The following is a 13,039-nucleotide window of genomic DNA, read 5'->3' as shown; positions in this document are numbered from 1 at the left end:
CAAATCGTCTTGTTTGCATGGATTACTGCACTTTTATATCTGGAATGTACGGTCGATTTAAATTGCTTATTTTGATTAAGTTTGCAGCGTTTATCCAGAGTTACTTACAGAAGAGCTTTGGAGACAAAAATCAACAACACATCAGCATGCTAGTTCACTCGGTCGGGGATATATGTATACATGTATTTCTCCTACTATATAGCAGGTAAGAACGCGGTTTAGGACACAGCCGTGCTCTGTTGATTGCCGTAAAACGGTTGAGCACTGCCTTGTGTGTGTGTGTGTCCTGCAGTGAAAACCCCCACACGACGTTAACAGTGTGATTAAAGTGTGTACATGTCTATAATGCGCTTCAATAATGCGACTAAAACAGAAATACTCCACACATCTTAATTCGATTAGTCTTTACTTCGAGTATGATTTTATTCGGATTAAGGTCATCAATAATCACTGTTTACATGCTAGTCTCTTAATCAGAGTCTTAATCGGGTTAATATCGGATTGTTGTTGTCCGTGTAAACGTACTGATTGTCTTGCAACTTGATTTGTTTATTTACATCTTATTCAGCTATTTTATGAAATATTTGAAGTATATATGGTATTAGTGAGCCAAATAATGTCTTGAGGCGAACGTATAATGATTTAGACATGTAGTTTGCATGATGCTAGGCCGGTAGCTATAAGCTTCCCTTCACCAGCGCAATCTGCGAACACCTGACTCCATTTGAGGTAAGAGGAAATCTGTATTACTTTAAGCTTGCTGGCTCACCTGGGAGTGTTCTGAATGCAGCGCAGCGCCAGACTAAAGGCCATGTTGCGACACAGCTCCTCAGGCGAACTCATCAACCTCTGCAGATCGTTCTGAAAGAACACATGGTGCATTAAGCGGCATAAAATTCTCATGTTCTTTAGTGACAGACTTCGTCAAGCAGGCTTACCACAAAATACTGGACTATTTCCGGATTTCTCTTTGACTTCTCGTCCACCTCAGTCAGCACGTCCAGCACATCTGACGAAAGAGACAAATCGTTCGTTTTTGCGTTTTTAGTCGAAGTAATAACGGATGTTTAAATATGTTAAAATGTGGGTTTTTTTTTTTTTTTTTTTTTTTTTTAAGGGTTTCACCTTCAATGGATTCCCCTCCAGAAAGTTTCTTCAGGTACTTGGTCATATCTGTTGAGCTGAGTGCTGTGGAGGCTGAGATACTGACCAGAGGCAAGGAGCCGGAGGAGGAGTCGTCAGCTAAGAAGCAAGAGAGGAATTTTAAACGGGAGCTAGGAACGTTCATTTGGTTTTCGTTACACTCTGAGATGACATAGGAGTTACCGTCTCTGTCCTCTGCACTGACGTCTGAGGAGCACATCTTTACAGGCAGAGTGAGGCCAGCTAGCAGGGATTTCAACTGCGCCAGGTCGGGATTCTCGGACGCAAGACCCCTAATACAAGAAGAGGGAGAAATTTTGGCACACGTTCTTCTAAATACACACTACCCGTCAAAATTTTATATACACTCATTCTTTATTAACACACCCCCCCCCCCCGCCCACATTTTATAATAATAATAATAATAATAATAATAATAATAATAATAAAAAGTCATCCAAACTCTGGAGTAACACAAATGGAACTATGGGAGTTATGTTGTGATAAAAAATCCAAAATAAATCAAAATAATTTAATATTTTAGCATCTTCAAAGTGGACACATTTTAACTAGAATTTCCAGAAATATATTCTTGGCATTTCTCGATCGATTTCTTGAGGAATTTCCCTGAGATGCTTTTTAAACAGCATTAAAGGAGCTCCCACATACGCCGGACTCTTATCGGCTGCTTTTCGGAATTTTTCGCTCCTAGTCGTCCGTTTAAATAATGATTTTTTTTAGTAAATAAAATGCTTTCTAATGAGAGAAATGAATACTTTGGGGCAATTATATTTCTGTCTACAACACCGATTTCACACATTTAAATCATACACCTTCAGATCAAAAGCTTTTTAAGATCATGAGAAACATTTCAGCCGAGTGTCCACAAACTTTTGATCGGTAGTTTGTATTTATTACAAAAAAAAAAAAAAAACCTCAATAATTACAATAATAAATGTATATCTTACTGTAGAATATCAGAGTGCTTCTGAAGATAAGGCACGGCAGCTGCTGCGTCGTGAGTAATGTATTTCTGAATGAACTGCACAAACTTGTTAATGACCGGCATACGGGATAATCTTCTTAAGTTCTGAAAAGAATAAAAGATATAATGATAATAATGAGATTTCATTATTCACATATACATTACAGCACAGTGAAATTCTTTTCTTCACATACCCCAGCGTGTCAGGAAGCTGGGCTCAGAGCACAGGGTCAGCCATGATACAGCGCCCCTGGAGCAGAGAGGGTTAAGGGCCTTGCTCAAGGGCCCAATAGTGGCAGCTTGGCAGTGCAGGGACTTGAACCCCGCCCTTCCGATCAGTAACCCAGGAGCCTTAACCGCCAAGCCACATGACATAAATATCTTGAATATATTCAAATTCATCTAGTATGTTCTGTTATACGATTACACTAAACCAAATACAAAATTATTAAATCTATTTCTAGACGTTTCTTATTCTACTTCTAATTCTTCCTAGAAGTAAATGCTTCAAATGAGCAAAACCATCTTAAAGCTTATTTCCAAGGGTGAAATAAGTCTAGTAATCATTTTAATGTAATCAAATAGGAAATACTACATAACAATGACTATGTTCAAGATATTTTGACTTATTGTCACCTTTTGTGCTGCGTATTAACTTGTTAAAAACCAGGATGTTGTTTTTTTAAAAAAAGCCTCTTTTTATGAGGAATACACCAGCGTTTATGGTATCCATTCACAATCAGACAGAAACAGAAGCGCCTTACAGGTGTACATGGTTTTCTCCGAGTAACAATAAACCCTTCTATTAAGAAAATGAATATTAGAGATTTGGGGCTTACAAAAACCTTTAAAAAAAAAAAACAACAACAAAAACAGCAGCAGCATCTGTAACGTTTCACCATAGATAAACGTTTTGACCCAGTAATGAGAAAAGGAAAAGAAAACCTGTTCATGCTTCATATTCCTTTGAATCTACTGAATAAGACGTCACATCTCTTAAAAGATAACAATAAAATAATACTACACAATAATCTGGAGCATCTGAATTTGCAAATATTTATGACTGCAAGTGTTTTGCATGAACGCAAACATTTTTATGAAGATTTACTGTTAATATTGGTTTTCTTCATATCGTGGGAACGTGTAAAAATCTGCAGTAAATCTCACCCATGCTGCGCATGCAGTAGATTACGATTAGGTTGAAAAAACGGTGGAGTATTAATTTAACGTCTAATAAAACGTTTACCTAAGAAACTGGCTTAAATAGAAGAACCGGCTGCAGTGTTCACTATAAACTCAGGTTTGATTGGACATCCTACATGTTAATGTTTGCTGTCCTTCAGAAACTATCTATTGTGGTTTACTGTAAGTACACAGTGCTGTCATCCTTCAGCAGTTCCTTCAGAAGTAAATTATCTTTCAGAACAGTGAGGTGTATAGTCACGCTCAATACTCAGAGAGCTTTCAAAGGTCTCAGAAGAACCGATTCTTTTGACTAGTTTAATGAAACCCTTGCTCAGTACCTGTAGGACTTTAATAAAGGACAACAAGCAGTCCTGCAGCGCCCTCTGGTGGTCTGAGTGAAAGACTCGTGGCTGAAGCAACTCCAGGATAGCCAGTACGTCGCTGAAGAAGGTCAGATGGCGCTGCTGCCTGAACTCCTGCAGGTTCAGGTGGATCCGACCATGCAAGAGAGCAGCAATCATAGGCAGGTGTCTGGGGGAGGGAGGGAGGGAGGGAGAGAGATAGAGAGAGAGAGAGAGAGCGCAAGAGAGAGAGAGTTGTGGTTACCCAGACACCATTAACACAAATAACTAAATGCTATTATTAAAGAGCACCTATAATGGTTTAGAAACATGCCTAATTTTGTTTTAAAGGTCTCATACAATAAATTTACATGCATCCACGGTCAAAAAAAACACTAACATGCTTTTAACATAATTTAAACTTCAGCATTACCGTCCCCCAGTGTCACAAACAACTTATTAAATGATCCATCGTTCTAAAGGATTCATTCTAAACTCCTCCTTTCAGAGAGCATACTCTGCTCTGATTTGTCAGATGTCCCAGTCTGTTATGATTGGTCTAACGCCGTCAGCGTGTTTCAAAAAAGAAACGCCCACTACCGTAATGAGTTTCATCTCCGTCTGTTCGCGAGCTGGGGATGAAGACCAGAGGCGGGGCTTTATGTTACAAACCTATGTAGGTTAGTACAGGAAGTAAAGTCTGGAATCACTAACGACTCGTTTTTCAGCTGTTCAGAACCGGTTCCTTCTTTTGGGAGTCATGAACTCCGTTTGTCGTGTGCTTTGATTTTTATGAAACTTTGCAGACTTTTTACATTCACAAACAGCTCTATAACACACTACGTGAAAGGTAATATCTGAAATTCATCATAGGTGCACTTTAAAATAAAATCACTTGTATGGGATTGAAAAGAAGTAAAAAAAAAGCGCTAATTTTGTGATTAGTCTATAGCACACCTGAGCAGAAGTACAGGGTGGGACACAGCCAGCCTCCTGCAGGCCAGAGTCGCATCCGAAACACGACTCTCTGCCGATTTGGACTCTCCGGTGTCTGCCATAAGTGTGATGAGACGATGCACCAGGATGTCCAGCTGTGTAAAAAAACCAAGCAAACATGTAGCATGCGTTTACTTACTTCTGATAAACACTCGTGTATCACTTCACCACTAAAACCAGTGGATGTCAAACTGCTCTCTTTCGATTTCATAGCGGTAGAACTGCAAAATTTGTTTGGAGTGACCCGGGTTGCGAGTTGTGCGTTTTATTTTTAGACGCTTCAACTCATGAACGTTATCTCGAACAGAAAAGTGATCTTTGGTATTGCTACGAAATGAAGTTAACTGGGGTTCCAGCACCGGTTCTCAGCAGATGTGCCAGTCAGTACCTTGCAGGTGCTTCCATCGGCAGCGGCCTCTCCGCTCAGTGACGCATCGGGCAGACGCACGTGCTGGATGACCTCGGGGAACTGGAGGTATATCTGCAGCAGTAGGTTCTCACACCTCCTGCTCATCACACTGCAAAAGATGTGAAGATGCTTCAACTTTCTAGATTTTGACAACGTCATGGCTTCCAATCCCAGTCACATCAGACTAGGGAAAAGGAATGTAGCTTTTATTATCCGGAAATCAGTTCGAAGAGGTCACGAACAGATATTTGGTTAACCACTAGGAGTGGGGGAGGGGGCGTTTTTTAATGTGGTGGAATCGGGTGTCATTTTCCGCTGTAATTAAATTCTCCTCGTGTTGGTGGCTGGTTACAATTCACACTTCAGACAGCCGAGACATATAACAGGCGATGAGCATTTATGTTGTTTGAAAATCGCACTGGGTTAACAAACATTATATCATGATGTAAACAGCAATACATGCTGATATGTCTATAAGGCAATGTGCAGCTTTTATAATAATCTAAAAGCCACTACAGGTCATGTAAGAAGAACACGCCTCAGCGGTCAGAATGCCGTTTACGTGGAGAAAGTATTGATGTGATCGATTCAAATCTATAAAATAAATAAATAAATGAATAAATAAATAAAAATAAATAAATCATAACAACGTTAATTAATCCTACTAAAATTGCATCCAGAAATGTTATTCGAAGGCAATCCAGAATCAGCAGACTGGATCTAATCTAATCAAATCTACATGTAATGTCAGATCGCTCACAAAAAAAGTTTGAATATAAAGTGTATCAATGATTTTTTTTGACTACTGTAGTACTGTTAGGATGTGCATACTTATCTAGTGATCTATCCATTTTTTTTCCATTTGTAAAGAAGTTTGCAAACTATATCATTTGCAAACATACCGTGACCCCTTTTGTGTATCGTTTGATATTTCGTGCAGATTCATGACTTCATGACTTCATGACATTATTTAGTCCATTTCCCAGCATACCACAATAGTACTGCTCTCTACATCACAATGCTGCCAGATACGGCTCTTCCTTTCTGAATAGCTGTGCGCGCCAGGTGTCGAGTGTGTATACGGTATAGAGTATCGAGCCTTAAGCTACGCTCTTTAGAAGACGAAAAACTACAGCCTAGTCGCCTATGATGATGAACAATAATGCCAAAGAATACACGGGAGTTAGATAACCCCTGCAAAAGCAATAAATACTGACTAGACAATATCCTCCTAACAAAGCCTGTGTGTTATGACTTGACAAAAGAAAGAGCACAGAATAATAACTGGTCACAGGTCTGACCGCTGGTTCTCTTCCATTCTTCGCACAGTAATTGAGGCCTACCAGGGCCATAACCGTGCTCTCGGGCAGCAAAACGCAGTGACATCGCCAAACCGAGAAAACTGTTAATCCTACGCAAAGCTAAAGATGGCAAAACATGGTTTTCCTGTCCTCCCTCGTTCTTACCGCAAGCTTCCGTGAAGAATTCATTACTCATGAAAATGCTTTTCTTATAACTTCGCTTTAGGAAGTCAAACACAAACGGCTTTAAATCTAATTGCTACTTTTATGTCAGATCAATGTAGTAAACATAAATAAATAAATAAATTATAGGGAAGAAAAAAAAAAAAAACAAAAAACTTCCAAAGCCTGATCTTGACCAACCGCTCACCCTCGTTATGGAGCTTTAATAACTCAAGCCAGGATGATAAGAGGTGCTGGCCTTTGGGCAAAAAGGAACCGTCCTGTAATCTTTGCCAGTCGTAGCATAAGGAAGAAGCAGGAGAATTAATCCTCTGTGCCTTCATCAGTCTGCGGCGAGCAAACTCCTCGATATCAAAGCACCAGGCAATTCCCGTTTTACTTCACTACAAGAACTAATTACACCATGCGCAGCACTTCCAAACTACAGTTCGTGACAGACAGGGTCTTTCATGGCACATAGGGCAATAACATAAGCCCCATGCATGAATAAACATGAATCGCTGTGAAAGTGTGAAATGCAAAAGTTGGGGAATGACATCTGCGTGTCTCTGGGGAGCTTTTTGTTGGAATCTATTTCAAATATTTTAGCGGGGTCTTTAGCATTGACATTACTGAAAATAATGTAGTTCTGTGCGGTTTCTTTTATACAGGTTATGCAATCGTTTGTTTGTATGGGGGGTGGGGGTTGCGCAAGGGTGCCAATATTTCTGTATTTGAAAAACACTAAAAGACGGAACGCCAACGCAGGAGGTGTGAAGTCTCAAATTCCTACAGCACCGTGAAAAAGAAATAAACTAAGAAGTTCTGCTGGTTGTATTGGCGGAGGAAATGTCAGAGATGCCATACCTGTCCCCCCACTTCTTGATGCAGTTGAGGAGGTACTCGCAGACAGTGTGGACATTCTGGGGGTCGCTGTGGCAGCAGCTGTGCAGCAGGGGCAGGCGGGACTGGATGAGAGAACAGGAGGCCTGGTCCAGTGTTTCATCAGCTTTGCCGGTGTCGCGCCAGCTCAGCTCCGACTCCCACAGGATCAGATCCACCAGACTGATCAGCTCGTCACTGGTCAGCTTCAAGACAAACTTCTCGGTGCGTTTCTGGAGGAGGAACGGTGTTTATTATTGATCATTTCAATGAAAATGCATTTGGCTTCATCCTGCCAGGTCGGATCTGAGGCTGGGAGGCTCGCTGGGTCGATAGGAGCAAATCAAAATAAAAGCAGAAACTGAAATGGAAGATAAACTGCTCATGTTTTCATGAACCCAAATGCATCCTTGAACCAAAACTATCATCAAATAAAATATAATCCCTATCATCTGAAAGTGCTGAAACAGGTATCTTACTGGTGATGATTAGATTAACACTAAACAGTACTTGCCAAACTTTTCTGACAGAATAGAGAACAAAATACACACTTATATATATATATATATATAAAATGCTAAAGTTAACTGCATGTGTCTGTCCCAGAGAGACAGAACCTCGGGGAAACCCGTGTTCTGGTCCCAAACAGCTTGCTGCGAGACTGCAGTGGGGTAACGCTTCCCTGGCACCCTCAGAAGGTGGAGGTAACATGCAAAGGTAGGGAAGTAAGCAAATGAGAAGAGGAAGTGCAATTAAATCCGTTAGAATTTAAGCACACAAAAAGATTTTTCTTGAACTTGCAATGTTGCTACACAGCCAGCAGAGGGCTCCACAACCGCTCCTTTAAATACTGTAGTACCAGTCATAGTTGTGTCCCTCCTGACATGGCTTTCATGCACTTCTAACTGACCACATCTGTATTTTATAAACTAGCTTACTCTTAGCTGCTGACGATAGCATTGTTTTCCTTTTTGTGGTCTTACCTGTGGAGTTTTCTGGTCTCTGCCTTTCCAGATGCGAGGGATATGACTGCAGGCCCACAGGAAATCCAAAGCTGAGGAGGGGTCCACACTAGAGGATATAAACCCGTGAAATGACTCCCATGCTCAGTCGCATGAAGTGCGTGTGCGCAGCTGGTAAAGTGCATGTGCTCACCTGTGCTCTTTAGGCTTGTTGAGCAGTGTGGTGATGCACTGGTGCAAAGTGCTCCAGTTGGACTGGTGAGTGAGGCTAGCCAGCAGGTAGGGCCTGTAGGAAGGGACAGGACACAGTCCAGAGCCTTTGCCCTGTTTAAACACACACACACACACACACACACACACGCACACTGAATAATATATTCAGATGAGTAAAATGCAGTCTGATTTGCTCACACAGGCCGGATATGATATACAGATACCTTGTTCACTGAGAAGAGTAATTTCTGCTGGAGGTCCGAGCACACAGAGGTCACCTCCGGGTCAAGCAGCTCCAGCCAATCAACCAACAGCCCTGAGCTGGAGCCCGTTCTCTTCCCTTCAGAAATGCTGGACCATATAGACACACACACACACACACACACACACACACACACACACACACACACACACACATAGAAAGTGCTGTTATTAAAAGTAAATAACCAATTATTTATTTTCTACTCTGTGCTGCAGACTGTAATAAAATGTTTTCTTAATAAACTAACAGCCATTAAATTTCCTGAGGTATGAGGGCTTAAAAATAAATAAATAAATAAATAAATAAATAAATAAATAAATAAATAAAAAAGGAGGTGAAGGTCATCTGATAGAATACTTTTCAGACTTTAGTTTATAAATATATTAATAAAATATAAAAACAGCATGGGATCGAGACGGATTTCGTCGCAGGAGTGTTTCAGGCATCAAGCCTGCTTACGTTTTAGATTCTGCTTCCAGTTTCACCCCTCTCTCCTCGGTCTCCTGTAGCAGCAGCATAATCACCATGGCAACAGGGCCAGCTGTGTTACTGGGGGCTCCTGTCTCCATGCCAACAGTCATGAGTAGGGATAGCAGCTCCTCCAGGTACGGTGACTTCACCTCCATTAATCCCTGTAGGACTAGGCCACACACACACACACACACACACACACACACACACACACACAAATAGCATATATAACACAATGCGGTTTCTAGTCTAACAATTGAGAAATGCTCCCAGGCTGCTCAGAAAAACAACCCAGCAAAGCCCAAGGCCAAACCCAAGATCCTCTGTAATTGTCCCCCGCCCCCCAGTCTTACCAAAAACCTTTATAGCTTTCCTACAATGCCACTGATGGCCAGCGCAGCTCTCCCTGGACATAAACAAAGCCTTGTGGGATTCCCCCCACAATACCCCCCCCCCCCTCCCCTTGCTCGTATGTGGCTGTTTTAATCTTCGTGCTGGTTTGAATTTAGATGCTCTGAGGCCAAAGTCATAAAGAGAAATAAACACAAAGCCGCAACTAAGAACATAGACGTTTTTTGGAGAAAGTGCTAGAGTACATTGCTATCGGCTCCGACAGCAGCACTACGAAGACAGCTGAAGAAGAAGCTCAAATCCGAGCGAGTTCGAGGCTATCCTGGGCTGAAATGTTAAGATTGGATCAAGTAAGCATGTGCTAGTTTTGTCATCATGTGATTCTGAATGAATGGATTTGTTGAACAGTGTGTGGGTGGATGAACCTAAGTGAAGTGAGCTACCTTTCCTGATGAGTTCAGGCTCGGCATTGCATTTCTCTCCAGCCCTTAGCGAGGCGATGATGCCCCTCACGGCCACCTCGGAGTCCCGCCTGTACGTGAGTGCCTCCGCCAGGTGCAGGAACCCTGTACGTACTGACACCAGGATCGTACGAGCAAGCGTTACTAAAGTTGTTACACACGTATAACAGTATACATCCAAAAATAAATAAATAAATAAAGATAATTTTATACTTGTAGTATGATTCATGAACTGTACGTGAACCATATTGTTTAACAAAAGGAAGAAGGCCTGCCTCACCATCAGTGATGTGGTGCTTGTGGGAATATTGTGCGACCAGAGACTTCAGCAGGTTGCTAAGCGGGCCTGCCTCCAGTGCAGAGCTTTCCAACCAGGTTAACATCTGCATGACCACCTTAAAAAAGAGCGAGCTGAAAGCCACATCCTGGGATGCAGTCTGCTGACAGACAGAGAGATGGACAGGTAAGAAATAATGACACGGCTCAGAAATGCTGTGTGTTTTGTAACAGCATGATCGGCACAAAGAGATCCCTTCTGTTTTTAGGACATCATTTCCTGGGACTTTTTTTTCAAAGGATGATTCCCATGACTTAAATGGCTGCTATTGTTTATGGAAATTCATCTAAGAACGATAGGGTTATAAAAACTTATAACTTCATACCACTGCCAGAAGAAGCTGCTAGATAAAACACTGCTAGAAATTGGCGTGTGCGCTCAAGTTGCCTTGGCCTACCAACATAATATTCATCTGCGCACATGCAACAATATATAGACTGGAGAACTTTCAGGTTTATTATAGCATATACAGTGGTGAGAGAAGGGAACTCAATTCAACAAATGATCCAATATTATAGATCTGTGTTTGGCAAAAGTATGTGAACCTCTAGGATTAGCAGTACACTTGAAGGTGGAATTCGAGTCAGGTGTTTTCAGTCAATGGGATGACAATCAGTATGAGTGAGCACAGGGATCTGTTCTTTAAATCAGGCTGGAAAAGGTTACAAAACAATCTTTAAAGAGTTTGGACTTCACCAATCCACAATCCACAAGACCATCGTTACCCTCCACAGGAGTGGTTGACCAACAAAGATCACTCCAAGAGCAAGACATGTAATAGTCTGTGAGGTCACAAAGGAACCAGGGTAACTTCTAAGCAACTAAATGCCTCTCTCATATTGTCTAATGTTAATGTTCATGAGTCCACCATCGGGAGAACACTGAACAACAATGATGTGCATGGCAAGGTTGTAAGGAGAAAACCCTCCGTTCTCCAAAAAGAAAATTGCTGCCTGTTTGACGTTTGCTAAAGATCACATGGACAAGCCAGAAGGCTGTTGGAAAAATGTTTTGTGGATGGATGAGACTAAAATAAAACTTTTGGTTTAAATGACAAGCATTATGTTTGGAGAAAGGAAAACGTTGCATTCCAGCAGAAGAACCTTTTCCTATCTGTGAAACATGGTGGTGGTAGTATGATGGTTTTGTCCTGTTTTGCTGCATCTGGTCCAGGACGGCTTTTCATCATTGATGGAACAATGACTTCTGAATTATACCAGTGAACTCTACAGGAAAATGTCAGGACATCTGTTCATGAACTGAATCTCAAGAGAAAGTGGGTCATGCAGCAAGACAACGACCCTAAGCACACGGTAGTGTCTTAAAGAAGAATAAGGTTAATGTTTTGGAACGGCCAAGTCAAAGTCCTGATCTTAATCCAATAGAAATGTTGTGGAAGGACCTGAAGCGAGCAGCTCATGTGAGGAAACACACCAACATCCCAGAGTTGAAGCTGTTCTGTACTGACGAACGGACTAAAATTCCTTCAAGACGATGTGCAGGACTGATCAACAGTTACCGCAAACGTTAAGCTGTAGTTATTGCTGCATGAGAAGGTCACACCAGATACTGAAAGCAAAGGTTCACATACTTTTGCCACTCACGGCTATGTAACACTGGATCATTTTCCTCAATAAAAAAGTCATCGAGTACCATATTTATGTCTCATATGTTTAATTGGGTTCTCATCATCTACGTTTAGGACTTGTGGAAAATCTGATGATGTTTTAGATCATATTTATGCAGAAATATAGAAAATTCTAAATAGTTCACAAACTTTCAAGCACCACTGTATACTATACGAGTTAAACAACAGAATACTGAGATGTGCCATATCCCTTTGCTTAATATTTACACTACGATATTCCTGGATATCTGTAATATTTGAAGCCATTTTTACAGTTTATTTACATCCAAATGTTTTCCTTGACTGTAAAGCTAAATTAAATAAAATAAAATAAATCCAAAAATACTGAAAGTTTTTTTTTTCCTACCTGGTAGAGGTGCAGCTGCCGCAGCAGAGGGCATGAGAAGGCATGGCTATGACGCATTGCCACGACTAGTGGCCCAGCGTGGGCCGACCCAAACACGGCTGCTAGGGCCTGTAAGACACGCGGAGCTGTGCCACCCTGCTGGCCCATTCCCTTTCGTGCCCGCAACACTTCCTGAGCGAGAACCTGCTGCAGAGCCAAAGCCAGAGGGCGTGATGGGGGCGTGGGCCAGCGCGGGTCCATCTTCACAGGAAACAGCTGTACACAAAAATATACAGGTGTTCCTACTAAAGTGGACAGTGAATGTACATGCCATACATTCATTCATTCATTTAAGATCAACAAGGACATGAAGAGAACCTGCAGCAGGACAGTAGTGAGATCGTCGTCAGGGCTGATGACAGGCATCTGACTCACGGCTCTCATCTTCAGTGAGCTGTGTGGAGTCTCCACGGTCACTTTCACCCTGCTCGCCTCTGCACTGTCTGCAATGCAGTGACCAGCACAGCCATGTGAGGACATCACAGATCCGTGAACCACATAGAGAAATGCCACATAACCAAACATTTAGTGGTGAAGCGGTGAGT

At 41.7% G+C, this 13,039-nt stretch overlaps 1 protein-coding gene across 3 annotated transcripts in view; it reads right to left on the bottom strand.

The window, feature by feature from the left end:
• The window catches only part of ints1 (integrator complex subunit 1), a 32,944-nt gene that overhangs the window by 1,304 nt on the left and 18,601 nt on the right, over positions 1-13,039 (bottom strand). For 2 of the 3 annotated variants that reach the window (XM_017454658.3, XM_017454660.3), the window contains 17 exons: positions 12,813-12,937; positions 12,456-12,710; positions 10,405-10,564; positions 10,107-10,238; positions 9,301-9,481; positions 8,804-8,930; positions 8,560-8,690; positions 8,388-8,475; positions 7,390-7,637; positions 5,039-5,168; positions 4,612-4,745; positions 3,652-3,844; positions 2,112-2,233; positions 1,327-1,436; positions 1,126-1,242; positions 939-1,009; positions 770-861 (listed from right to left, as the gene is read on the bottom strand). In XM_017454658.3, coding sequence (XP_017310147.1) covers positions 770-861; positions 939-1,009; positions 1,126-1,242; positions 1,327-1,436; positions 2,112-2,233; positions 3,652-3,844; positions 4,612-4,745; positions 5,039-5,168; positions 7,390-7,637; positions 8,388-8,475; positions 8,560-8,690; positions 8,804-8,930; positions 9,301-9,481; positions 10,107-10,238; positions 10,405-10,564; positions 12,456-12,710; positions 12,813-12,937 — 2,416 coding nt within the window. The remainder of the gene's footprint in view (positions 1-769; positions 862-938; positions 1,010-1,125; positions 1,243-1,326; positions 1,437-2,111; positions 2,234-3,651; positions 3,845-4,611; positions 4,746-5,038; positions 5,169-7,389; positions 7,638-8,387; positions 8,476-8,559; positions 8,691-8,803; positions 8,931-9,300; positions 9,482-10,106; positions 10,239-10,404; positions 10,565-12,455; positions 12,711-12,812; positions 12,938-13,039) is intronic. The other variant, XM_017454659.3, reaches the window with a different exon arrangement.

Source organism: Ictalurus punctatus, chromosome 24 (genome assembly GCF_001660625.3).
Source record: "Ictalurus punctatus breed USDA103 chromosome 24, Coco_2.0, whole genome shotgun sequence".
Classification (NCBI taxonomy): domain Eukaryota; kingdom Metazoa; phylum Chordata; class Actinopteri; order Siluriformes; family Ictaluridae; genus Ictalurus; species Ictalurus punctatus.
This window is presented reverse-complemented; position numbering and strand designations above follow the sequence as displayed.